The sequence below is a fragment of the Pelophylax lessonae genome (assembly GCF_965119305.1).
Source record: "Pelophylax lessonae genome assembly, chromosome: 9".
Lineage (NCBI taxonomy): Eukaryota > Metazoa > Chordata > Amphibia > Anura > Ranidae > Pelophylax > Pelophylax lessonae.
This window is the reverse complement of record NC_138776.1, coordinates 23,236,727-23,262,356: the sequence shown is the minus strand read 5'-3', so window position 1 is coordinate 23,262,356 and position 25,630 is coordinate 23,236,727. Positions and strand designations below refer to the sequence as shown.

Sequence of the window (25,630 nt, the reverse complement as noted above, 5' to 3'; positions counted from 1 at the left end):
AGGAGAGGAATGTGGCGGGTATGGCGGGCAGCATGTACAGGAGAGGAATGTGGCCAGTATGATAGTGGGCAGTATGTACAGGAGAGGAATGTGGCAGGTAGTATGTACAGGAGAGAAATTTGGCAGGTATGATGGTGGGCAGTATGTACAGGAGAGGAGTGTGGAGGGTATGACGGTGGGCTGTATGTACAGGAGAGGAATGTGGCGGATATGATGGTGGGCAGTATGTACAGGAGAGGAATGTGGCGGGTATGACGGAGGGCTGTATGTACAGGAGAGGAATGTGGCGGATATGATGGTGGGCAGTATGTACAGGAGAGGAATGTGGCGGATATGATGGTGGGCAGTATGTACAGGAGAGGAATGTTGATTTCTCTGTGTGTGCTTCAGGGTTCACATAAACATTACTCCCTGAGGGCCCTATGGGTTTTGAATGGTCCGCAAACAGATCCTTACATCCTTCATATCACATGTGACATGAAACACATTACGGTGCATTGTGGTCACTACAACGCGTGTGTGCTGCCATTGTGCATTGGGGGGGCATTGATTTGTGGTAACACATGCACCACTTCAACACCCCGGCACTGGAAGGCCATGTAAAGTCTGCAGTACTGGCAGCTCAGTGGCATAAGATTCTTTAATAAATGATCTCTGTGAATGACATACATGCGTTATTTCTGAGGTAAAGAACGGTACAATATATATATATATATATATATATAAAGCAGATCCCTCTGCCGCCATTTTAATTCTTATTCAAAATAAATATATCTTTATCTCCTACGATCAGTTGACATATCAGAAAATAAATTTGTCCTTCCAGGAGGTTCCAGCCAATGAGGCCAAACATCACATGCAGGTGAATCTTCGTCACGTCTGGAAGAGACGGAACGCTAAGAGGGGGAATGCGGATTCCTAATGAACAGATCTGGGATTCTGATATATAATAACTCTGGTTTCACGGTTCCTTCCCCTCTAATAATGATCCTGATGCCACTGTCTATATCGCGTTCGATGGTTCATATGCTGGCTTCACCCATCGTGCAATGGAGGTGAAGAACGTTCAGCTAATCGGTTCCATGTGCAATGACTTCCTCATGGACAGAGGCGGTCGCTGTGTTTTCCGTATCTGCCTGAACCCGCGACAGGCGATATTTCCATCATAAGAATCTGGAGAAGTACCTTTCTCCACACATCCGATTCATTTTATTTTGTCTGTTTGGAGGAAGTGCTGTGAGGTTTTTCGGGGAATCTAATTCAGCTGAGCTGACTTCTATAACTGCGATGAATGCTTTGATGCATCGGCTGGTGGTTGGGTGGTCAGAATGTCGCAGTTGTTGCGCACAGATGACGCAAATCTGTAATACCTGCCGCCATTTTATTGCAAAGAATAACCAGGCTGGTCTGGACACAGCGACTTCTCAGCTTCTCATCGAATTGTGTCAGTATTGTAATGAGCACTGGAGGTGCACAGAGGTTAGCGTCATCACCTGCATGGCTGGAGCCCTGGCTGCAAAATATAATCCCAACCTGATCTGCAAGGAGATTGTATGCTCCTCCATGTCTATGTGCTGCTCAGACATCCGACTTCCTGCGGAGTTTGTGCTTGGAGTGTTTAGTGTGCGGGGACCGGTTTGGATGGGGGACGTGTCTATTCAGTATGCTGGTGCTCTATGAATGCTGGAAATAAAAGTGAATACATAAGCTGAATGACATCCAATGCAGTTATATTACACGTTCCTCTATGACGATTGTTGTGGAAGCGCCGTCCTAGGGACACAAGATGCAGCCATTCCCTGTATCGTACTATCTCAGGGGGCCTAATAGATATTCTATAAAAGAGGGGGAGGGGAGGTGTTGTTTATCAAACAATTGTTTGTCTATTTCAAATAGTTAACAAAAAAATTCCCCCAAAGTTCTATAAATCTGCATTTTGCCCAATATCCGGTCTGATCTTGTTTTTTGAATCCACCAGTTTCGGCTCTTAGGAAGTCCCATGGTTGGATGGTCTTGGCATGGTTGGATGGTTATCTCATGGTTTCGGGATAGTTGGATGGTTATCTCATGGTTGGATGGTCTTGGAATGGTTGGATGGTCATCTCTAGGTCTTGGCATGGTTGGTCATCTCATGGTTGGATGGTCTTGGAATGGTCATGTCTTGGTCTTGGCATGGTTAGATGGTTATCACATTGTTGGATGTCATCTCATACTCTTGGCATGGTTGGATGGTTATCTCATGGTTTTGGGATAGTTGGATGGTTATCTCATGGTTGGATGGTCTTGGAATGGTTGGATGGTCGTCTCTAGGTCTTGGCATGGTTGGTCATCTCATGGTTGGATGGTCTTGGAATGGTTGGATGGTCATGTCTTGGTCTTGGTATGGCTGGTCATCGCATGGTTGGATGGTCTTGGCATGGTTGGTCATCTCATGGTTGGATGGTTTTGGCATGCACAGCAGGTAAGACAGTTGCAGACATCTGTGGTCGCAGGTTGTAGCTCTGGAAATGTTTTTTCCAGTATCTGTAGAATCCCAGACAGAACAGAAGTGCATAGACATAGAGACAGGAGGCTCTTCTACTTCCCGTCAGGAATGTGTGGGATGTGTGGGATGTCCCGCTTTAATCCGGGACTTCCATCTGTCCAACTTTTTCATGTCATCAGTTGCAGCGCTGAACTTTCTTCTGGACTTTTTTCTGCATCTTTCGATTTTTTTCTGGTTTTACCACCTGCAAGAAATATATTTAAAAAAAATCTTGATTGTTCACACTGGATGTCCCAGCAACAGCATACAAGATTTATGTGTTCACAAGCTGACTTTGACCTTTTGCTGACACCTCCCAGGAGCCCTTTAAGCTGATGTTCGTGCCAGAAGGTGGAGATAACTTCACTGACACAGCAATCTCATGACTGGGAGCCAGACTCAATAAACAGAGACCAGGAGCTGTCTGTGATAGTTTGGCCGATATACTGGAAGCACACAGTGAGCGCACGCCCCTTACATTGGTGGTCAGTGGGAAGAATGTCCCTTACATTGGTGTTCAGTGGGAAGAATGCCCCTTACATTGGTGGTCACTGGGATGAATGCCCCTTACATTGGTGGTCAGTGGGAAGAATGCTCCTTACATTGGTGGTCGTGGGAAGAATGTCCCTTACATTGGTGTTCAGTGGGAAGAATGCCCCTTACATTGGTGGTCACTGGGATGAATGCCCCTTACATTGGTGGTCACTGGGATGAATGCCCCTTACATTGGTGGTGGGTGGAAAGAATGCCACTTGCATTGGTAGTCAGTGGGAAGAATGCTCCTTTAATTGGTAGTCAGTGGGAAAAATGCTCCCACTGGTCCCACTGACCACCAATGTAAGGAACATTTTTCCCACTTACCACCAATGTAAGGAGTATTCTTCTCACTGATCACCAATGTATGGAGCATTCTTCCCAATGACCACCAATGTAAGGAGCATTCTTCCCACTGACCACCAATGTAAGGGGCATTCTTCCCACTGACCACCAATGTAAAGAGCATTCTTCCCACTGACCACCAATGTAAGGAGCATTCTTCCCACTGATCACCAATGTAAGGGACATTCTTCTCACTAAGCACCAATATAAGGGACATTTTTCCCACTGACCACCAATGTAAGGGACATTCTTCCCACTGACCACCAATGTAAGGGACATTCTTCCCACTGACCACCAATGTAAGGGACATTCTTCCCACTGACTACCAATGTAAGGGACATTCTTCCCACTGACCACCAATGTAAGGAACATTCTTCCCACTGACTACCAATGTAAGGTACATTCTTCCCACTGATCACCAATGCAAGGAACATTCTTCCCACTGACCACGAATGTAAGAAACATTCTTCCCACTGACCACGAATGTAAGGGACATTCTTCCTACTGATCACCAATGTAAGGGACATTCTTCCCACTGAACCAATGTAAGGAACATTCTTCCCAATTTTGTTTATTAAAAGTCTTGCAATCAATAAGCATAAAATCAATATACATAAATAAATATATACATATTTACATGAAAAGGGGAAAAAAAAATACATAGCAAATTCTGCTCTCAAATAAAGACTGCCTTTACAGCAAAAACAAAACTCACATCATGAAACACATCATTACCGGGAAAAAATAATCTTAATAAGACTCACACCACCACACCAGACATCAAACCTGCGAGGTCAAGAAACAAAACCACCCCCATTATGCATGCAGCCCTTCTTCAAAAATGAAGATATTAACCAACAAAAGCTAAGGGCGTGAAAGAAATAGCATAGGAAAAAATCTTTTCACCCAGAGATGGACAGTTCACCAAAAGCAGGTCTGATATTCCTCCACGCCCTTATCCAGACCGCTCGAGGCTCCCTGCCCTTCTCAAGACCCCGAATCTTCCCAACCTCACCAAGAATATCGTACACCACCACCTCGACAGGGAGGACTTTCTTCCGCAGGGTAATCTGGCACCGTGCATTCCACGTGAAGTAACGGACAACTATACTAACTAGAAAAAGTGTATCCAAATCAAAATCCCAGCGAGTCGGGAATGCCCCGTACACCCACTCCGCATAACTCATGCGATAGAGAAAGGGGATGCCTAGAGCCCTCCCCACCCTTTTATACACCTCTATGTTAAAGGGACACTGGAGCAAAAAGTGGTCCATAGACTCCACTTTACCAACACACTCCGCTCTAGGACAATCCCGATCATCCACAGGGCGATGCTTCAGGTTCCCTCTCACATAGAGCCTTCCATGGAAAGCGAGCCAGGCTTGATCCCTAAACTTCAAAGGGATTCTTCCTAAGTTAATTAAACGCAACCCCTCCCTCATTACGGGGCCTGGGCAATCCCTTAAGGTCAGCGACACACTGAAAGCAGAGCCCAAAATCCTCTTCTCCAGAAGCTTTCTGGGGAGGGACTTGATATCCCCCACTGTCACCTGCCACTGCCTAAGTATTTTCAGACACGGGGCAACATAAGCCGGAAGCTTGCCATGTCGGACTCTCAGACTTTTCACTGGCCCGCCATCTTCCCAGCATCGCAGAAAAGGCCTAAACCAAGATTGAAAAATACCCACCCATCCCGGCGGGGTCTCTGCTAACATATTACCAAGATTATACTTTAAAAAAAGCAGAGAAAAGAAAACTATAGGGTTGACCATTCCTAGACCACCCTCCCGCCTGGACAGGTAAGTTACATTGCGTTTGATCAGGTTCAGCCTATTTCCCCATAACAGTTGGAAAAAGCAGCTGTACACCCTTGCATAGAGAGATTCCGGCAAGATACAGACAAAGCTGACATATAAAAAGATTGGGATCAGGTACGTTTTAATCAAGTCAACCCTTTCCCTCAAGGAAAGTTTCCATTTCTTCCAGCTTGCCACCTTGGCATTGGCATTCAACAACCTGCTTTCCCAATTTCGATGACCATAGTCACCAGGACCAAATTTGATGCCCAACACTTTAATTTCCTGCTGGGGCTCTGGGAAGGCATCCGGAAGTTCGAAGCTTTCACCCTCCTCACCCATCCAGAAAACTTCACTCTTTTCATGATTGATTTTAGAGCCAGAAGCCTCAGTGTACTGCTCTATCACAGAGACCACCTCCTGCGCCTCCTCCATCCCAGAGATAATAACAGACACATCATCGGCATAGGCCACGACCTTCAAAGGCGGCACACCAGCAATGCCCAAAGGCACCCCACACAACGATCCACTCTCTAACCTTCTTATGAAGGGATCGATTGCGAATACATATAGCAGGGGGCTCAAAGGACACCCCTGGCGCACCCCAGAGCCAACCTCAAAAGGCCGTCCAACCCAACCATTAACAAGTGGGAAGCTCTCAGCCCCTTTATATAATGTTTTCAGCCAATCAATAAACCTCCCCTGCAGGCCGTATCTACCAAGTAGCAAATACAGGTACTCATGATTGACTCGATCAAAAGCCTTCGCCTGATCCAATGCCAGCAAGTACTTTCTCCATCCAGCAGCCCTGCATCGCTCCAAAGCCTCCCGGACAGCTAAAATTGCTGAAAAGGTACTTCTGCCCTGGACCGAGCAGTGCTGATGATTGGACAACAAATCGCCTGCTACTGACGACAAGCGCCAAAAAAGAATCTTCGCCAAGATCTTTCTATCAACATTGAGAAGACTGATGGGGCGCCAGTTCTCAATTATTGAGGGGTCTTTACCTTTTGACAGAAGAATCACAGCGGATTGCCTCATGGAGGGAGGGAGAGAACCCTCATCTAAACAGCTGTTATAAACCTCCGTTAAAAAGGGAGCCAGAATGGACTTAAAACACTTGTAAAATTCAGCTGTCAACCCATCTGGCCCAGGCGACTTTTTGGTAGCCAGCTTCTCTATAGCACGAACTACCTCATCCGCTGAAATTGGTTCTGTCAAATCCATCAAAGGCAATGTATCATTTCCCAATCCTGGAGTAGAATCCAGAAAGCTTTCCATCCTGTCCCGACTAAGGTCCTTTCTTCCCAGAAGGTCTGCGTAATATGACCTGAAGATCTCCAGGATCCCTGATCTGGACTTCACCAGGGAACCCGTACTATCCCTCAGACCTATGACCGTCTTAACTGCTATGCCTTGCTTACAGTTCTGGTAAGGATCAGGCGAGTGATATTTCCCATAATCTCTCTCCAGAACCAAGGAGGCATGCCGGTCGTATTGACACTTCCTAAGAAGAAGCTTTACCTCCGAGATCTCCCCTGGATCTCCTCCATACGAGACAAGACGATCAAGCTTCCTCCGCAAATGCTGGTAGGCAATATACATACCAAGCTGCTTCTTCTTACTTATGGCCTTGAAAAGTCCAATCGCCCTTTGTTTCACAAGCTCCCACCACTCTGACTTACTGCTGCAAAAGTCCAGAATAGAAACCTGTGCCTGAAAAAAATCCTCAAAGGATTGTCTTACCTCTACATCTTCCAGGAGAGCCGAATTCAGTTTCCAGGTACCCCTTCCCCTGGGTGGAGTGTCCGAGGCATTCAGAGTCACAGACAGCATACAGTGGTCAGAGAACTCCACCGCCCTCAACTCAGGAGCCGAGAAAGCAGAGTTCTCCTTTAAAAAAAAACCTATCTATCCTACTCTGACTATTCCCTCTCTGAAACGTGAATCCCGTGCTGCCAGGGCAGTGCTTAATGTGCACATCTACCAGGCCTGCTTGTCTAACCATATCTCTAAGAAAAACGCTATCATAACCCAGCCTGTCTATGGAGACCCTCCTGTCTTCAGGCCTAATTATGGTGTTAAAGTCACCTCCAAAGACAACCTGCTGGGATGTAAAAAGGAAGGGCTTGATCTTTGTGAAGAGGCATTTCCTGTCCCATTTTGACTGCGGTCCATAGATATTGATCAGGCGCAGGTCCTGCCCCCTAACAGAGACGTCTAAGACCATGCATCTCCCCATTTCTACCTCAATTATCCGCCGGAACGTTACCATATCGGTTTTAAAAAGAACCGCAACTCCGCTGCAAGGCTCAGCCGCAAGAGACCAAAAGGAGGGACCGTATCTCCACTCCCTTTTTGCTAGATGGACATCGGCCAAAGTATTGAGCCAGGTCTCTTGCAAAAATAAAATCTCAGCATCAAACTCACTGAGCAAAAATAAGGCAATATCACGAGCTCTTGCAGATTTCACGCTGGCGACATTAATGGTCGCCACCTTTATCAGAGCGGGCACTGCCATCAGGATGATTGGGGTAGTCGTTTCTTAACCTCCACCACACTCTCATCACCCGAAACAGCTCTCTTTACACTATGTGACTCCCCCTCATCCATAGATGATAAAGTAGATAAATCGGATACTAACTCCTCCCCTGATAAAACCGAAAATGTGTTGCCAAGAGGAACCCCTCCTGGCTCTAACTGTAAGGAAGAAGTGACCGCTTTACTGGTCTTCCTCTTCTTCTTTTTCTTCCTCTTTGTCCTCTCCCACCCCTCATCATCCGAATCCTCCACAACAGAGGGTGAGACATGGGACATGGACACCCCTCCCTCAACCCCATCGACCCCACCACCATCCAGCACCCCTGCACCCTCTTGGCCGCGTTTGCGGTGTCGAGAGACAGGGACTGGAGGTGGAGTAGGCCGAGGGGGAAGATCCACTATACCCGCCCCCCCAGCAGCTTCCGCTAGTCTGGAGGATCTACGCACAGTAGATGTAGGAACAACAGGAGGGACAGACTCAGGGACCACATCACTAGGGGAAACAGAATCTGACACAACAGACACAGACTCAGGGACCACATCACTAGGGGAAACAGAATCTGACACAACAGACACAGGAGGGGCAACAACAATTTCCTCTCTAACTTCAGCTGCTTCATCTTCTTTATCAAGCCTCTGCAGCTCAGTCTCCAATCCTGGCAAGTTATGCAGTGCCTCTGGGCACTGGCTATATGGATGACCCAGCTGCTGGCACAAATTGCACCGAATCTGGGTGCATTCTCTGGCCAAATGGCCTAAATCCTGGCACAGTGAGCACTTCTTGTGGGTGCAGGACGATGCAAAGTGGCCTTTATCACCACATTTATTGCACACCTTAGGCTGACCTTGGTAGAAAATGGTCAGCCTATCCCTACCCAGAAAGGCTGAGCAGGGAAGGTGCTGAACTACATCGCCCAGCACCCCCAATTTTAGCGACACTGTCCAGGCCCCTGTCCATATCCCATGCTCATCAAGGACCTTCCGCAGTGGAGTGAGGACCTCGCCATATCGGCGTAGCCATACTAATAAATCAGCCTCTGGTATGGATTCGTTACGCACCAAAATGGTCACTGATTTTATCAGAGGCTGCCTTGAGATCACTTTTGGCACCAAACCACTCCACTGCTGAAGGCCCTTGCACCTCCTAAATCTCTCCCAGAAGAGATCCAAACTTTCAGGTTTTACAAACGACAAATCAAATTCATAACTCCCCACCGGGCAAATTAAAGCAAAAATATCACAAGCTTTAAACCCCATTTCCAAAATCAACTCAGCCACCCTCCCCCTTACTGGCGGAGTTCCATCCCCCACCCACCTCAACTGTACCACATTCCTCCTCCTATACCCACCAAACCTCCCTGAATTTTGACTAATAACAGAATTCCCACCACCCACCCTGGTGTGACTCCCCAAAGTTGAAGCATAGCTTCCAACATTCCTCCCAGCAGAAAATCCATCAGTTTTTTTAAATTATCTGACACACACTTAGCAGATAACGATTGCACAGATTCGGGATTGATCTGTGCAATCGAATCTTTCCTCTGCTGAGCAGGAGGAGAAATGTCATTTTTATTTTTCCCAGCATTACTAACCCCTTCACCACCACCCACCACATTCATTGCTTTAACATTGTCATTTTTTATACTTGCTGGGATACTTATTATTGCTGTTGTCTTCACAGCAGAATCCATAGTTGCTGCTGCATTGGTAAGAACTCCAGCTGTCATCTTCTCTTCCACTAGGACAGGGTTTTCAGCTGTGGAAATAGCATTCTGTTTTAACACAGCAGCAGGTAAAGCATTGCAGGATATTTCCATTGCTACTTCCATTCCACTTCCAGAACTATGTTGATCCCCTCCCCCATCAGCAATCAGCACTGGAAGACTGGGAGGCTCAGGTGAACATGAAGCAGGCTCTTTGGAGCTGGCAGCCATTTTGCTTGCCGTGGGACTACTGGTCTCAGCCAGACCAGCAAAATCCATGCCTGGGGTGTTTAATGCAGGTCCATCCACATTCGTCTGATGGTCCGGGGCTTGCATGTCTGCACTCGGTTTCTCCACAGCGGTAACTCCAATAGGTAGCTGTATGCAGAGCTCTTTCTCACCTGGGACACCATCCACTACAGCAGATGGGGCAGACATGTTGGATGGCAGCATGGTGTACTGGGATTTCTCCACCATTACTGGCTTTGCTGGCCTGTATCTCCTCTGCCCATCCTCAGGGATTTCTGATGGATCATCAGAAAATACAAACCTGTCTGCTTTCAGGGGTGACTCCATCTGCTGGATGAATGTCAGGGATCCATGTCCACTCTCAACCCCCTGGCTGGTTGCCGCTGGTGATTCCCAGTTCTGGCATGGGGGGAGAGGTGCAGAGGCAGATGGAGCCTGGTCATCCATTAACTGAGGCTGCTGATCCACAGAACTTGCTGATGCTTGGCTGGTAAATCGCCTCTCATTGTCAAATTTTTCTTTAAATGCTCCACTTTTGTCTTTCAGCCTTTCCAATAATAAAGTTTGTTCCTTTACCCTTTCTTCCAATTCCTGTAACTCAGGCTTCATGGCTGTGCGATTTTTACTCCAGGCCTGGAAATACTTGGTTTTGAAGGATTTGTGTTCAGCCTTCAAAACTTTAAGTTTTTCTTCCGCTCTCCCAATCGCCCTAAAACGATTGATAACCTTCTGGCTGAAGACATCCGCATTCTCATCGGGGCCTGGACCCACAGACAGGTCCTCCACCTCCTCCTCACTAGGCCCCGTGTCATCAGGGGGATCCCTCCCAGGGCCTCCCCCAGGATCAGGCATTGTTCCTGGGCCAAGCTAGCAAGCAAGGCCCAGGCTTGAAAAGGGCTGGATCTCACAGAGAGCTCTTTGGGTGTGTCCTCCTCCTTCTTCCCACTGACCACCAATGTAAGGGACATTCTTCCCACTGACCACCAATGTAAGGGACATTCTTCCCACTGACCACCAATGTAAGGAACATTCTTCCCACTGATCACCAATGTAAGGAACATTCTTCCCAATTTTGTTTATTAAAAGTCTTGCAATCAATAAGCATAAAATCAATATACATAAATAAATATATACATATTTACATGAAAAGGGGAAAAAAAAAAATACATAGCAAATTCTGCTCTCAAATAAAGACTGCCTTTACAGCAAAAACAAAACTCACATCATGAAACACATCAGTACCGGGAAAAATAATCTTAATAACACTCACACCACCACACCAGACATCAAACCTGCGAGGTCAAGAAACAAAACCACCCCCATTATGCATGCAGCCCTTCTTCAAAAATGAAGATATTAACCAACAAAAGCTAAGGGCGTGAAAGAAATAGCATAGGAAAAAAGCTTTTACCCAGAGATGGACAGTTCACCAAAAGCAGGTCTGATATTCCTCCACGCCTTTATCCAGACCGCTCGAGGCTCCCTGCCCTTCTCAAGACCCCGAATCTTCCCAACCTCACCAAGAATATCGTACACCACCACCTCGACAGGGAGGACTTTCTTCCGCAGGGTAATCTGGCACCGTGCATTCCACGTGAAGTAACGGACAACTATACTAACTAGAAAAAGTGTATCCAAATCAAAATCCCAGCGAGTCGGGAATGCCCCGTACACCCACTCCGCATAACTCATGCGATAGAGAAAGGGGATGCCTAGAGCCCTCCCCACCCTTTTATACACCTCTATGTTAAAGGGACACTGGAGCAAAAAGTGGTCCATAGACTCCACTTTACCAACACACTCCGCTCTAGGACAATCCCGATCATCCACAGGGCGATGCTTCAGGTTCCCTCTCACATAGAGCCTTCCATGGAAAGCGAGCCAGGCTTGATCCCTAAACTTCAAAGGGATTCTTCCTAAGTTAATTAAACGCAACCCCTCCCTCATTACGGGGCCTGGGCAATCCCTTAAGGTCAGCAACACACTGAAAGCAGAGCCCAAAATCCTCTTCTCCAGAAGCTTTCTGGGGAGGGACTTGATATCCCCCACTGTCACCTGCCACTGCCTAAGTATTTTCAGACACGGGGCAACATAAGCCGGAAGCTTGCCATGTCGGACTCTCAGACTTTTCACTGGCCCGCCATCTTCCCAGCATCGCAGAAAAGGCCTAAACCAAGATTGAAAAATACCCACCCATCCCGGCGGGGTCTCTGCTAACATATTACCAAGATTATACTTTAAAAAAAGCAGAGAAAAGAAAACTATAGGGTTGACCATTCCTAGACCACCCTCCCGCCTGGACAGGTAAGTTACATTGCGTTTGATCAGGTTCAGCCTATTTCCCCATAACAGTTGGAAAAAGCAGCTGTACACCCTTGCATAGAGAGATTCCGGCAAGATACAGACAAAGCTGACATATAAAAAGATTGGGATCAGGTAAGTTTTAATCAAGTCAACCCTTTCCCTCAAGGAAAGTTTCCATTTCTTCCAGCTTGCCACCTTGGCATTGGCATTCAACAACCTGCTTTCCCAATTTCGATGACCATAGTCACCAGGACCAAATTTGATGCCCAACACTTTAATTTCCTGCTGGGGCTCTGGGAAGGCATCCGGAAGTTCGAAGCTTTCACCCTCCTCACCCATCCAGAAAACTTCACTCTTTTCATGATTGATTTTAGAGCCAGAAGCCTCAGTGTACTGCTCTATCACAGAGACCACCTCCTGCGCCTCCTCCATCCCAGAGATAATAACAGACACATCATCGGCATAGGCCACGACCTTCAAAGGCGGCACACCAGCAATGCCCAAAGGCACCCCACACAACGATCCACTCTCTAACCTTCTTATGAAGGGGTCGATTGCGAATACATATAGCAGGGGGCTCAAAGGACACCCCTGGCGCACACCAGAGCCAACCTCAAAAGGCCGTCCAACCCAACCATTAACAAGTGGGAAGCTCTCAGCACCTTTATATAATGTTTTCAGCCAATCAATAAACCTCCCCTGCAGGCCGTATCTACCAAGTAGCAAATACAGGTACTCATGATTGACTCGATCAAAAGCCTTCGCCTGATCCAATGCCAGCAAGTACTTTCTCCATCCAGCAGCCCTGCATCGCTCCAAAGCCTCCCGGACAGCTAAAATTGCTGAAAAGGTACTTCTGCCCTGGACCGAGCAGTGCTGATGATTGGACAACAAATCGCCTGCTACTGACGACAAGCGCCAAAAAAGAATCTTCGCCAAGATCTTTCTATCAACATTGAGAAGACTGATGGGGCGCCAGTTCTCAATTATTGAGGGGTCTTTACCTTTTGACAGAAGAATCACAGCGGATTGCCTCATGGAGGGAGGGAGAGAACCCTCTTCTAAACAGCTGTTATAAACCTCCGCTAAAAAGGGAGCCAGAATGGACTTAAAACACTTGTAAAATTCAGCTGTCAACCCATCTGGCCCAGGCGACTTTTTGGTAGCCAGCTTCTCTATAGCACGAACTACCTCATCCGCTGAAATTGGTTCTGTCAAATCCATCAAAGGCAATGTATCATTTCCCAATCCTGGAGTAGAATCCAGAAAGCTTTCCATCCTGTCCCGATTAAGGTCCTTTCTTCCCAGAAGGTCTGCGTAATATGACCTGAAGATCTCCAGGATCCCTGATCTGGACTTCACCAGGGAACCCGTACTATCCCTCAGACCTATAACCGTCTTAACTGCTATGCCTTGCTTACAGTTCTGGTAAGGATCAGGCGAGTGATATTTCCCGTAATCTCTCTCCAGAACCAAGGAGGCATGCCGGTCGTATTGACACTTCCTAAGAAGAAGCTTTACCTCCGAGATCTCCCCTGGATCTCCTCCATACGAGACAAGACGATCAAGCTTCCTCCGCAAATGCTGGTAGGCAATATACATACCAAGCTGCATCTTCTTACTTATGGCCTTGAAAAGTCCAATCGCCCTTTGTTTCACAAGCTCCCACCACTCTGACTTACTGCTGCAAAAGTCCAGAATAGAAACCTGTGCCTGAAAAAAATCCTCAAAGGATTGTCTTACCTCTACATCTTCCAGGAGAGCCGAATTCAGTTTCCAGGTACCCCTTCCCCTGGGTGGAGTGTCCGAGGCATTCAGAGTCACAGACAGCATACAGTGGTCAGAGAACTCCACCGCCCTCAACTCAGGAGCCGAGAAAGCAGAGTTCTCCTTTAAAAAAAACCTATCTATCCTACTCTGACTATTCCCTCTCTGAAACGTGAATCCCGTGCTGCCAGGGCAGTGCTTAATGTGCACATCTACCAGGCCTGCTTGTCTAACCATATCTCTAAGAAAAACGCTATCATAACCCAGCCTGTCTATGGAGACCCTCCTGTCTTCAGGCCTAATTATGGTGTTAAAGTCACCTCCAAAGACAACCTGCTGGGATGTAAAAAGGAAGGGCTTGATCTTTGTGAAGAGGCATTTCCTGTCCCATTTTGACTGCGGTCCATAGATATTGATGAGGCACAGGTCCTGCCCCCTAACAGAGACGTCTAAGACCATGCATCTCCCCATTTCTACCTCAATTATCCGCCAGCACGTTACCATATCGGTTTTAAAAAGAACCGCAACTCCGCTGCAAGGCTCAGCCGCAAGAGACCAAAAGGAGGGACCGCATCTCCACTCCCTTTTTGCTAGATGGACATCGGCCAAAGTATTGAGCCAGGTCTCTTGCAAAAATAAAATCTCAGCATCAAACTCACTGAGCAAAAATAAGGCAATATCACGAGCTCTTGCAGATTTCACGCTGGCGACATTAATGGTCGCCACCTTTATCAGAGCGGGCACTGCCATCAGGATGATTGGGGTAGTCGTTTCTTAACCTCCACCACACTCTCATCACCCGAAGCAGCTCTCTTTACACTATGTGACTCCCCCTCATCCATAGATGATAAAGAAGTAGATAAATCGGATACTAACTCCTCCCCTGATAAAACCGAAAATGTGTTGCCAAGAGGAACCCCTCCTGGCTCTAACTGTAAGGAAGAAACGACCGCTTTACTGGTCTTCCTCTTCTTCTTTTTCTTCCTCTTTGTCCTCTCCCACCCCTCCTCATCCGAATCCTCCACAACAGAGGGTGAGACATGGGACATGGACACCCCTCCCTCAACCCCATCGATCCCACCACCATCCAGCACCCCTGCACCCTCTTGGCCGCGTTTGCGGTTTCGAGAGACAGGGACTGGAGGTGGAGTAGGCCGAGGGGGAAGATCCACTATATCCGCCCCCCCAGCAGCTTCCACTAGTCTGGAGGATCTACGCACAGTAGATGTAGGAACAACAGGAGGGACAGACACAGGGACCACATCACTAGGGGAAACAGAATCTGACACAACAGACACAGGAGGGGCAACAACAATTTCCTCTCTAACTTCAGCTGCTTCATCTTCTTTATCAAGCCTCTGCAGCTCAGTCTCCAATCCTGGCAGGTTATGCAGTGCCTCTGGGCACTGGCTATATGGATGACCCAGCTGCTGGCACAAATTGCACCGAATCTGGGTGCATTCTCTGGCCAAATGGCCTAAATCCTGGCACAGTGAGCACTTCTTGTGGGTGCAGGACGATGCAAAGTGGCCTTTATCACCACATTTATTACATACCTTAGGCTGACCTTGGTAGAAAATGGTCAGCCTATCCCTACCCAGAAAGGCTGAGCAGGGAAGGTGCTGAACTACATCGCCCAGCACCCCCAATTTTAGTGACACTGTCCAGGCCCCTGTCCATATCCCATGCTCATCAAGGACCTTCCGCAGTGGAGTGAGGACCTCGCCATATCGGCGTAGCCATACTAATAAATCAGCCTCTGGTATGGATTCGTTACGCACCAAGATGGTCACCGACTTTATCAGAGGCTGTCTTGAGATCACCTTTGGCACCAAACCACTCCACTGCTGAAGGCCCTTGCACCTCCTAAATCTCTCCCAAAAGAGATCCAAACTCTCAGGTTTCACAAACGATAAATCAAATTCATAACTTCCCACCGGGCAAATCAAAGCAAAAATGTCACAAGCTTTAAATCCCATTTCCAAGACCAACTCGGCCACTCTCCCCCTTACTGGCGGCGTTCCATCGCCCTCCCACCGCAACTGTACCACATTCCTCCTCCTATACCCACTAACCAACCCCCCAACAAACCTCCTTGAATTGCGATTATTAACCGAAACCCCACCACCCACCCTGGTGTGACTCCCCAAAACTGAAGCATAGCTTCCAACATTCCTCCCAGCAGAAAATCCATCAGTTTGTTTTGAAACATCCGACACAGACATAACAGATAACGATTGTACAGATCCGGGATTGATCTGTACAATCGATAAATCTTTCCTCTGCTGAGCAGGAGGAGAAATGTAATTTCTATTTTTCCCAGCAATATTATCCCCTTCACCACCACCCACCACATTCATTGCTTTATGATTATTGTCATTTTTAATACTTGCTGGGATATTTGTTGTCTTCACAGCAGAATCCATAGTTGGTGCTGCACTGGTAAGAGATTCAGCTGTCATCTTCTCTTCCACTGGGACAGGGTTTTCAGCTGTGGAAATGGAATTCTGTTCTAGCACAGCAGCAGGTAAAACACTGCAGGTAACTTCCATGGCTGCCTCCATTCCAAACACAGCAGCATGCTGATCCCCTCCCCCACCAGCAAACAGCTGGTCAATCAGCCCTGAAACACTGGGAAGCTCTGGTGAAAGTGAAACAGACTCCTTGGAGCTGGCAGCCATTTTGCTTTCAGAGGGACTACTGGTCTCAGCCAGACCAGCAAAATCCATGTCTGGGGTGTTAGATGCAGGTCCATCCACATTCACCTGATGGTCCGGGGATTTCACGGTCAGGGATTTTCCCTGCATGTCTGTACTGGTTGTGTTCACAGCAGAATCTCCAATAGGTAGCTGTAGGCAAAGCTCCTTCTCACCTGGGACACCATCCACTACAGCAGGTGGGGCAGACATGTTGGATGGCAGCATGGTATACTGGGATTTCTCCACCAGTACTGGCTTTGCTGGTTTGTATCTCCTCTGCCCATCCACAGGGATTTCTGATGGATCATCAGTGAATGCAAACTTATCTGCTCTCAGGGGTGACTCCATCTCCTGGATAAATGTCAGGGATCCATGCCCACTCTCAACCCCCTGGCTGGTTGCCGCTGGCGATTCCCAGTTCTGGCATGGGGGGAGAGGTGCAGAGGCAGATGGAGCCTGGTCATCCATTAACTGAGGCTGCTGATCCACAGAGCTTGCTGATGTTTGGCTGGCAAATCTCCTCTCATTATCAAATTTTTCTTTAAACACTCTGCTTCTATCTTTCAACTTTTCCAACAATAAAGATTGTTTCTTTACCTTATCTTCCAGATCCTGTAACTCAGGCTTCATGGCTGTACGATTTTTACTCCAGGCCTGGCAGTATTTGGCTCTGAAGGATTTATGTTCAGCCTTCAAAACTTTAAGCTTTTCTTCAGCTCTTCCAATCGCCCTAAAACGATTGATAACCTTCTGGCTGAAGACATCCGCATTCTCATCGGGGCCTGGACCCACAGACAGGTCCTCCACCTCCTCCTCACTAGGCCCCGTGTCATCAGGGGGGTCCCTCCCAGGGCCTCCCCCAGGATCAGGCATTGTTCCTGGGCCAAGCTAGCAAGCAAGGCCCAGGCTTGAAAAGGGCTGGTTCTCACAGAGAGCTCCTTGGGTGTGTCCTCCTCCTTCTTCCCACTGACCACCAATGTAAGGGACATTCTTCCAACTGACCACCAATGTAAGGAACATTCTTCCCACTGATCACCAATGTAAGGAACATTCTTCCCACTGATCACCAATGTAAGGAGCATTCTTCCCACTGACCACCAATATAAGGGACATTCTTCCCACTGACCACCAATGTAAGGGACATTCTTCCCACTGGCCATCACACTAATGTATCCGGAGTTGTAGATATAGTGAATTTTAGTAGGGGATTCCCTAAACGCAGAAAATTATTTCTAGGGTTCCTTTGTGTTGAAAAGGTTGAGAAAGGCTGCTCCAGAATAAAACCTGACGGCACCTTCCCCCACTAAAAAATGGATTTTTGTAAAATCTTACCGTAAAATCCTTTTCTCTTAGCTCATTGACAGACGTAGTCCTCGGTGATACACCACCTTCGGGTTATGTTGCCTCCACAGGAGCAGGACTAGACAGGAAATTAAAAAGCTCTGGCCACACCCTAGGGGCAGTCCCAGAGGGTATATCCTCTCTCTCTCTGCCTCAGCAAATCAGTTATGTGAAAAAGCAGTCTTTAGAGATTTTAACCCAACCCAACTAAAAACAGAGGGGCGGGGACTACGTCTGTCAATGAGCTAAGAGAAAAGGATTTTACGGTAAGATTTTACAAAAATCCATTTTTCTCTAGCGCTCATTGACAGACGTAGTCCTCGGTGATACACCACCTTCGGGACGTCCCAGAGCAGTATCACAAATGAGGGGTGGGAAAATGGAAATCAAATCCCTATCTAGAAGGCCCAACCGGTGCCAACTAGAAGTTTACAATGCTCATCCTTAATGATGAGACTCAACAAAAAAGAGAAAAATTTTTTTTTTTTTTTTTTTTCAAACAGAAAAAAACCCTCGAGGTAGACCACCGGTCTCCTCAAATTGCGGCCTGCAAAACCTTGCGGCCAAATGAGGCATCCGCCGATGCCGTCACATCAATTTTATAGAATTTTGTAAAGGTATGTACCGACGACCAGGTGGCCGCCTTACATACCTGGACCACTGACGCCTGATGGCGAAAGGCCCAGGAAGTACTGAGCGCTCGAGTGGAGTGCGCCCTAACAGGGAACGGAGGACTCTGACCCTTAATAGAATAAGCCTGTACCACCGTTTGTCTAATCCATTTAGCAATGGTCGCGGCAGATGCAGGCAAACCCTTTCTGGGGCCATCCGTGATCACAAAAAGTGAATCCGTCTTACGGAATGATTCCGTAGCTTTCAGGTATACCCTGATTGCCCGAACCACATCTAAGGAATGCAACGCATGTTCCCGATGATGCTTGGGCTGAGGACACAAGGAAGGTAGTACAATATCTTCATTCAGATGAAAATCTGAAACCACCTTAGGAAGAAAAGATGGCTTAGGATGAAGTACTACCTTAGCCCTATGAATCACTAGGTATGGGGACTGGCATGATAATGCAGCCAGTTCTGACACCCTGCGAGCAGAAGTAATAGCCACCAAGAAGGCCACCTTCTGGGATAAAGTAAGCAAGGGAATCTCCCTGATGTTTTCAAAGGGAGGTTTCTGTAGAACCGACAAAACCAAATTAAGATCCCAGGGCGGTAAGGGCGCGCGGACTGGAGGAGCCAGGTGCCGCACCCCCTGGATGAAATTCCGCACCAAGGACTTGGTAGCTAAAGGTTTCTGAAAGAAGATTGCTAATGCTGAAACTTGACCCTTGATGGTGCTCAAGGCTAGCTTCTGCTCAACCCCTTGTTGCAAAAAGGCCAATATTCGAGTCACCGAATAGGTACGTGGAGGAAATCCTAAAGATTCGCACCACGCAATATAAGTCTTCCATGTGTGATAATAGACCTTGCTGGAAGTCGCTTTCCTTGCTTTAATAAGGGTAGGAATGACTGAAGTAGACAAACCTCTGTCCTTCAGTACTTGGGTCTCAATGGCCAGGCCATTAAACCCAGCGACTGTAAAGCATGATGGTAAATTGGTCCTTGAGACCACAGACACTCCCTGAGATGAAGTTCCCACGGAACGTCTGCGACTAGCATGTCCAAGTCGGCCAGGCCGGCTTGAGGGGGCCAGCCTAGAATTTCTAGGACCACTGGCGCTGATAGAATCTGAACCAGGCGTCCCTAGAGGTATCTGGCCCCGACCATCCGAGAAAGTCTGGTCGTTTTCTGTTCCCACACATTTATCAGATACCTGATTGTTATCAGGAAGGGTGATCTTTTCTGGTTGAACCTCAGGGACCGAAGTCACCCGACTAGAGGCTACTTGGCCTATCTGGTCAACCAGATCCGATTCCTGTAAGGTATAGGGACTAATCTTAGGAAAAGGTAAAGGAAAAGATCTATTCAGGGAACGGTAACTACCGCTTCCTGTAGTACTTAAATGTTGGAAGGGAAGAATCGCACCGGTAGTAGTGGTTGAAGCTCGATCTAATGTCCTGAATACCGGTGAAAACGTCCCCCCACCCTGAAACCGGGTGGGGGCGCACCTTCAGGCTGTGTACTCCTTTGCTTCGGGTTTGGCTGGGTTGGTCCTCTGCTTGTCCGACCAGCCCTTCTTGAACCCTCCTGGAGGAGTCTTGCCTTTCCCGCTAGTACCAGCCGGGCGCCCTTTATGGGCGGTAAAGAAAGGTCCTCGCTTGTTGCGAGGTCCCTTAGCTTTAGCAGCCTGTGGCAAAAAAGTGCTCTTGCCCCCAGTGGCATCCTTGATGATTTCATCTAGGTTGGCCCCAAATAGACGATTCCCCTGAAAAGGGAGATTTGTCAAGGTCTTTTTGGAACCTAGGTCAGCTGACCAGCATTTTAACCACAGCAGACGTCTGAGGATCACCGCTGACTTAGATGCATGCCCTAATAAGGGAGTAGTGTCCAAGGCTGCGTCACAGATAAACTGTAGCCTTGTATAATCTGTTCCATCAAATCAGATGTCTCCTGGGGAATATCTTTTCCCCTAAGGTCCCTATCAGAGAGAAGATGGTGCGGGACTCTGCTTCCATCTTTCGATCCACCGGATCCTTAAAGGACGAAGTGTCCTCCACTGGGATAACCGTGGCCTTATTCAGCCTGGAAATAGGTGGATCCACCACTGGTGGTACCGTCCATTTCTTAATGATGGATTCCTCAAACGGATAGCGTCTAGCAATACGCTTGGAAATAGTAAAGGTACGTTTAGAATGCTCCCATTCTCCTTTAATCTGATTACCGAAACATTTGGGTACAGGAAAAACCTTCACCGTTTTGATGGGCTTATTAGTACCAAAAGGAATCTCTGTTTCAGTTGCCTCTGCCGGTAAAGCCTCAAGTTTTAAGGTTTCTTGCACTGCCACAACTAGTGCGTCCACCAATGCTTCTTCCTGAATTATAGCGGGAGAAGAAACGTCCTCCTCACTGTCTGAGGGGGCTTTACCTGGGATAACAGCCTTTGCAGAGGAACCTGCAACTGCAGTGACCATCTCTGAATCAGAGTCAGAGGTGTCAGATAGTATAGGGGTAGGTGGGGGTCGCTTCCTTGACCCCCGTCCCTGACAGGCCGCCTCCACCCGAGCCACCATAGACTCCAAAATTGCTGTAAATGACTCTACACTCTGTGCACCGGCGGGTCCCGTGGCCCCCTCGAGGGAAACAGGTGGGGGAATTTGTGTGGCAGGGTCCATGATAATTCCAGTCACTTCCTGGATAATATAATTCAAAAATAAAAAACTTTTTTTTTTTATTTTTTATTTTTTTCAGACCCCCAGCGCCACAAAAAGCCCCTTAGTGTTACCTGCTAGGGATCCCTATCGATCGAGAGAGAGAGATAGACCCCCAGGCTCACCACTTGATGCTCAGAGTTTAACTGCAACAGGTTCCAGCGCTGTCTTGACAAACAGGAAGTCTTTTGGCTGGCTGCCCAGGAAGAAAGGAGGCGGCTCCGCCCCTCTGCACGCCTTCCGGCGCCTCCCCTAGCTCCACGAGGTGTTTGGATCACCTCAAACATGGCCGCCCCCATGCTGGAGACACGAGGCTACGCCAAAATGGCGGCTCGTGCGATCCAGCAAAAAAAATGGCGGCGGCCTGTACTGAATAGCGGTGTGCTGCAGGGCACACAACACTCTCTCTGCATGGGGATTTGGCGTGGTTGGCGGTACCGGCCCTGGCGGACCGCATGGCCATTCGGGAGGCCTGCTAATAGCTGGAGATCTGATTAGGAAGGCAGTCTACATGTCCGTGGCTTCTGACTGGTAGGTAGCTTATTCTTATCACCGTAAGATTCCCAGAATGCCACAGATTATAATCTTTTTAACATGTATACAATTAGATTGTTAGCTCCCAAACCAAGCCTCCTGGCTTTTTGCACATAAAATCACACTCAAAGTAGGAGGATCTGTGTCATTTATAGGATAGAGAGGGACTCTATCTTACCATACAGAGAGGGGCCCGCGTTCACCACAAGACCCGTCAGGGGAAAAGGGGGAACATACTACTCACCATACCGGAACCAGGCGGGCACCAACTCCTGACAGTACCCCTCTCCACCGGGGCGGGAGGGCTGTCGACCGATATGGACGCCGTGACTCATGGTCTTTGGCGTTTCAGCGAGACGTTTAACTCGCGGGGTCAGTCCTTTAATGGGACTTTGTCGCGGCCGACCCAGCGCGGAGCTATGGCCTGCACGCGCTCGTAGGCTGAACTGGGGTGACCACCGGATCTCAACATCCAGCCCGTCGCCCAGTTCAGCTTTCTTGCTTGAAGATCTCACAGGAACACTGGAGAAAAAAAGCTGTCTAAAAAATCCTTTAAGAAAAAAATCTTGCCAGGACCTAAGATCCTAGCAAGGTATCTAGGTCCTTACTCCTAACTAGACAGAAAATAACTGATTTGCTGAGGCAGAGAGAGAGAGAGGATATACCCTCTGGGACTGCCCCTAGGGTGTGGCCAGAGCTTTTTAATTTCCTGTCTAGTCCTGCTCCTGTGGAGGCAACATAACCCGAAGGTGGTGTATCACCGAGGACTACGTCTGTCAATGAGCGCTAGAGAAAGAACTATTCCACTCACCTCTCTGCAGCTGCCCATATCTCCCGCCTTTCCTTGTATTCAAATGTTATAGCTTGCACCAACCAGAATATTCAGGCATTCAAGGAGTGCCAGGAATACCCCTTCATGCTCTGTGGTTCATTTATCTGACATCTGCATCACTTTTATGTCCTGTAGTGATGTAGGAGGTCGTTGGATAAAACCAGTATGTGGTGGGGTGGGGGTCATCTGACACTCCTGGAAGGGTTGGATTCTGGGGGTTCTGGTGCAAGTTATAGCACTTAAACTGGGTGAAGAAAGGAGAAACAAGTCCCCAAAGAGGAGAGTATAAAACCTCCTCTATTGTAGGAAACCACTTTAGAGGATTTTATTTTTTGCTGATGACAGTGTCACCTGATGATATACATTTAGGGATTTTCTGTGTGTTCACTGTTATAAATAAAGTTCACATACTCAAAGTTCGAAGTAGTTTCTTCCCCAGCTTCTCCTCGGTGCTGCTTGTCGTACAGCTGACAATCATCTCATTACAGGGGTGCTCCGTGTCCACGCTGACTCCCCAATTATCTGCATCTGTAGACAAACACATTCCGTGTCACCAGTGCTGGGACAAGGTAATCTAGAGCCCAGGGCGAACATGCCAAATTGCCCCCCCCCCCCAAGATGTATGAGCATTATGTGTCAGCAAAAATCCCCTCTCTTCCAAAAAAATCAAGCACTAATCTGCATGCTCTCCCCCTAAGCAAAAATTCCCCTTCTGCCCAGTATAAATTTGCCCCCCTGCTGAAATTCCCCCTCCCAGCACACATCTTTGCCTCCCCATCCTCCCAGCTAAAATCCTCTCGTTCCCCATTAGCCCCCAGCACAAATTCCCACCCAAAAAAAAAAAAAAAATTGCCAGTAAAAATTCTCTACCTCTCAAATTTTCCCTCCAAGCACAGATCCTCTCCCATCACTCCGAATCCCCCCTTCCAGCACAAGTACCCCTCAGTCATCCCTAAAAGCACAAATCCCCCCTACCAATAAAAAAAAAAAATACCCTCTAACATATTACTTTTACAGCACAAATCCCCCCTCCTGACACAAATCTTTTTCCTCCATCCCCCCTCCTAACACAAATCCCCCAAGTCACCACTTTTAGCACACCTCCCCAAATTTGCCCACCTAGGAAAATTCTAATCCCCTGCTTCCCCCAAAAATCATCTCCCCCTAATCTCCTTGTGCCCCCCCCCCCCACTTACCTGATACCACAGTGCCCAGGGCAGCTTCCCCTCCTGCCCACTCCTTGTCCCGGCCCTGCCTGTCACTGCCATCCAGGGAAAGGAAGATAAAATATCTTTGAGCAAAATTTAATTTTTTTTCAGCTTTGGGTAGAGAATAGAAAGGTTGGGACCTCTGTCAGGTTTTTATTGATGATAAAGAAATCAGTCAGCGCAGATCTACCCTCCCTAGTCTAATGGAGCAGCGATAATTACAAATGATCCCCTATTGTGTCAAAACTTTTTACTTAATCCAAATAACTCCCTAAAGTACTATTGCAACCCTAAATAATCGAATCCGTAAACAATGACAAAAGTGCAATAATTCAGTGCAACACAGAAAATAATAAGTGCTTCATATAAAAATATAAAACTACTAATTAATATAAGTAAATCAAAAAGTGCATGGAAAGCATATACTGAGCATACAAAGTCCAAAGACCGCCGTATAATAATCCAAAAGTCAGGGACTGCATAAACGGTTTATCTCGTTTTTCATAAAGTCCCAAAAAGGAAAACCAAAAAGTGCAAATAAATGATGTGAAAAATCTTCCACAAACAAATCTGTGCGATCCTCCACCGATCACCCCAAACTGACTCACCAAGAGGCCATATCTCGATCTATCTCGCCTCCGGCTGTCAATCCAAAGCCACGAGTGTGATTCTGACATGCGCGATGGTATCTAACGTCCTAGCCCCGCCCGACTGGTTTCATCATTCGACGACCTCACGGAGCGCAAGTCAGAATTGCACTCGCGGCTCCGGATTGACAGCCGGAGGCGGGATAGACACACAGAACAGAAGGCGTTTGTTCCCTTGTGTCGGGTGGATACTTAAAAATGTTAGTTAATAATTGTTTTTAATAAACTGGCATAATTTTAGGGATTCACGCTATGTGGACTCTCCTTCCTTCCTTAAAAACCATATACGACCTATATACCTCTATGATAGAGCCTGGGTATAGAGATTGGATCATCGGCAGCAGTGTTATGAGCCGTCCTGCTGGATATTGTACACTATTGTAGGATTGTTTTGGTGCCTCAAACCAAAGAAAAGTTGGGACTTTATGGGCAAGTAAGGATTTATACAAGTATATAAATAAAATAAACGTTGGTTTATTTAGATAAAAATAAAGATTTATACATTGCTTGGTGTTGGGTTAGAGACCCAAGGTGAAGATGTGAAGAAAGGTATTGAAGATTTGTGACATAAGGTGGTATGGTGACTTTTTTGGAACATATTTCTCTGTTGTTCAATGCTTTGGGAGGCTTGGAATTCAGGCAGAGAAAACATCCGAAAAGCATCCAACGCGTTTCGGCTTAATTTCAATCTTAGCCTTTATCAAGGATTTTGTCACCATACTGTATATAGTATTCCAGTTGTAGCAAGCAGACCAAAGAGATAAAATGGCCAATAAAGGAGGGAGATGTGTGTCTTAATAGACTCTGAGAAAGGGGTTTTATATTGAGAACAAAACTCCCATTTTCTCCATCATCCATTGATGCACACAGCTTGGTTAAATTAAACAATGTAGGAACATTCAAACAGGGAGCGGGCAGTCCAAAAAAACACAGGTGGACCAGCCCAACAAGAAAAATCCCTTAACAAGGAAAAATCAAGGGAGTTAACCAACCGCATGCAGAACCTTTTAGCAAAAACTAGCATAGTTAGATATATCATCCTTATTTTACATTTTAGAAAAGAGTTGAAGAGAAAATAAGGTCACCGCTTTACAGATCTGAGGCAATGAGGCCCGATGCTGAAAAGCCCAGGAGGTACTCCCTGCCCTAGTGGAATGGGCTTTACCAGAGAAGGAGGCACTTTAGCATGGAACTCATAGGCTTGAACGATAACCTGTCTAATTCACTTAGAAATTGTTGACAGCCTGTCTAATCCACTTAGAAATTGTGGACCTGGAAGCCGAAGA

The 25,630-nt window shown here is 47.3% G+C and overlaps 1 protein-coding gene across 1 annotated transcript in view; it reads right to left on the bottom strand.

The window, feature by feature from the left end:
• Positions 1 to 2,599: 2,599 nt before the first annotated feature.
• CNNM1 (cyclin and CBS domain divalent metal cation transport mediator 1) overlaps positions 2,600 to 25,630 on the bottom strand; it is a 92,983-nt gene continuing 69,952 nt past the window's right edge. The window contains exons 11-12 of the mRNA XM_082268365.1: positions 22,901 to 23,017; positions 2,600 to 2,729 (exon numbers count right to left, since the gene is read on the bottom strand). Coding sequence (XP_082124491.1) covers positions 2,653 to 2,729; positions 22,901 to 23,017 — 194 coding nt within the window. The 3' untranslated portion in view covers positions 2,600 to 2,652. The remainder of the gene's footprint in view (positions 2,730 to 22,900; positions 23,018 to 25,630) is intronic.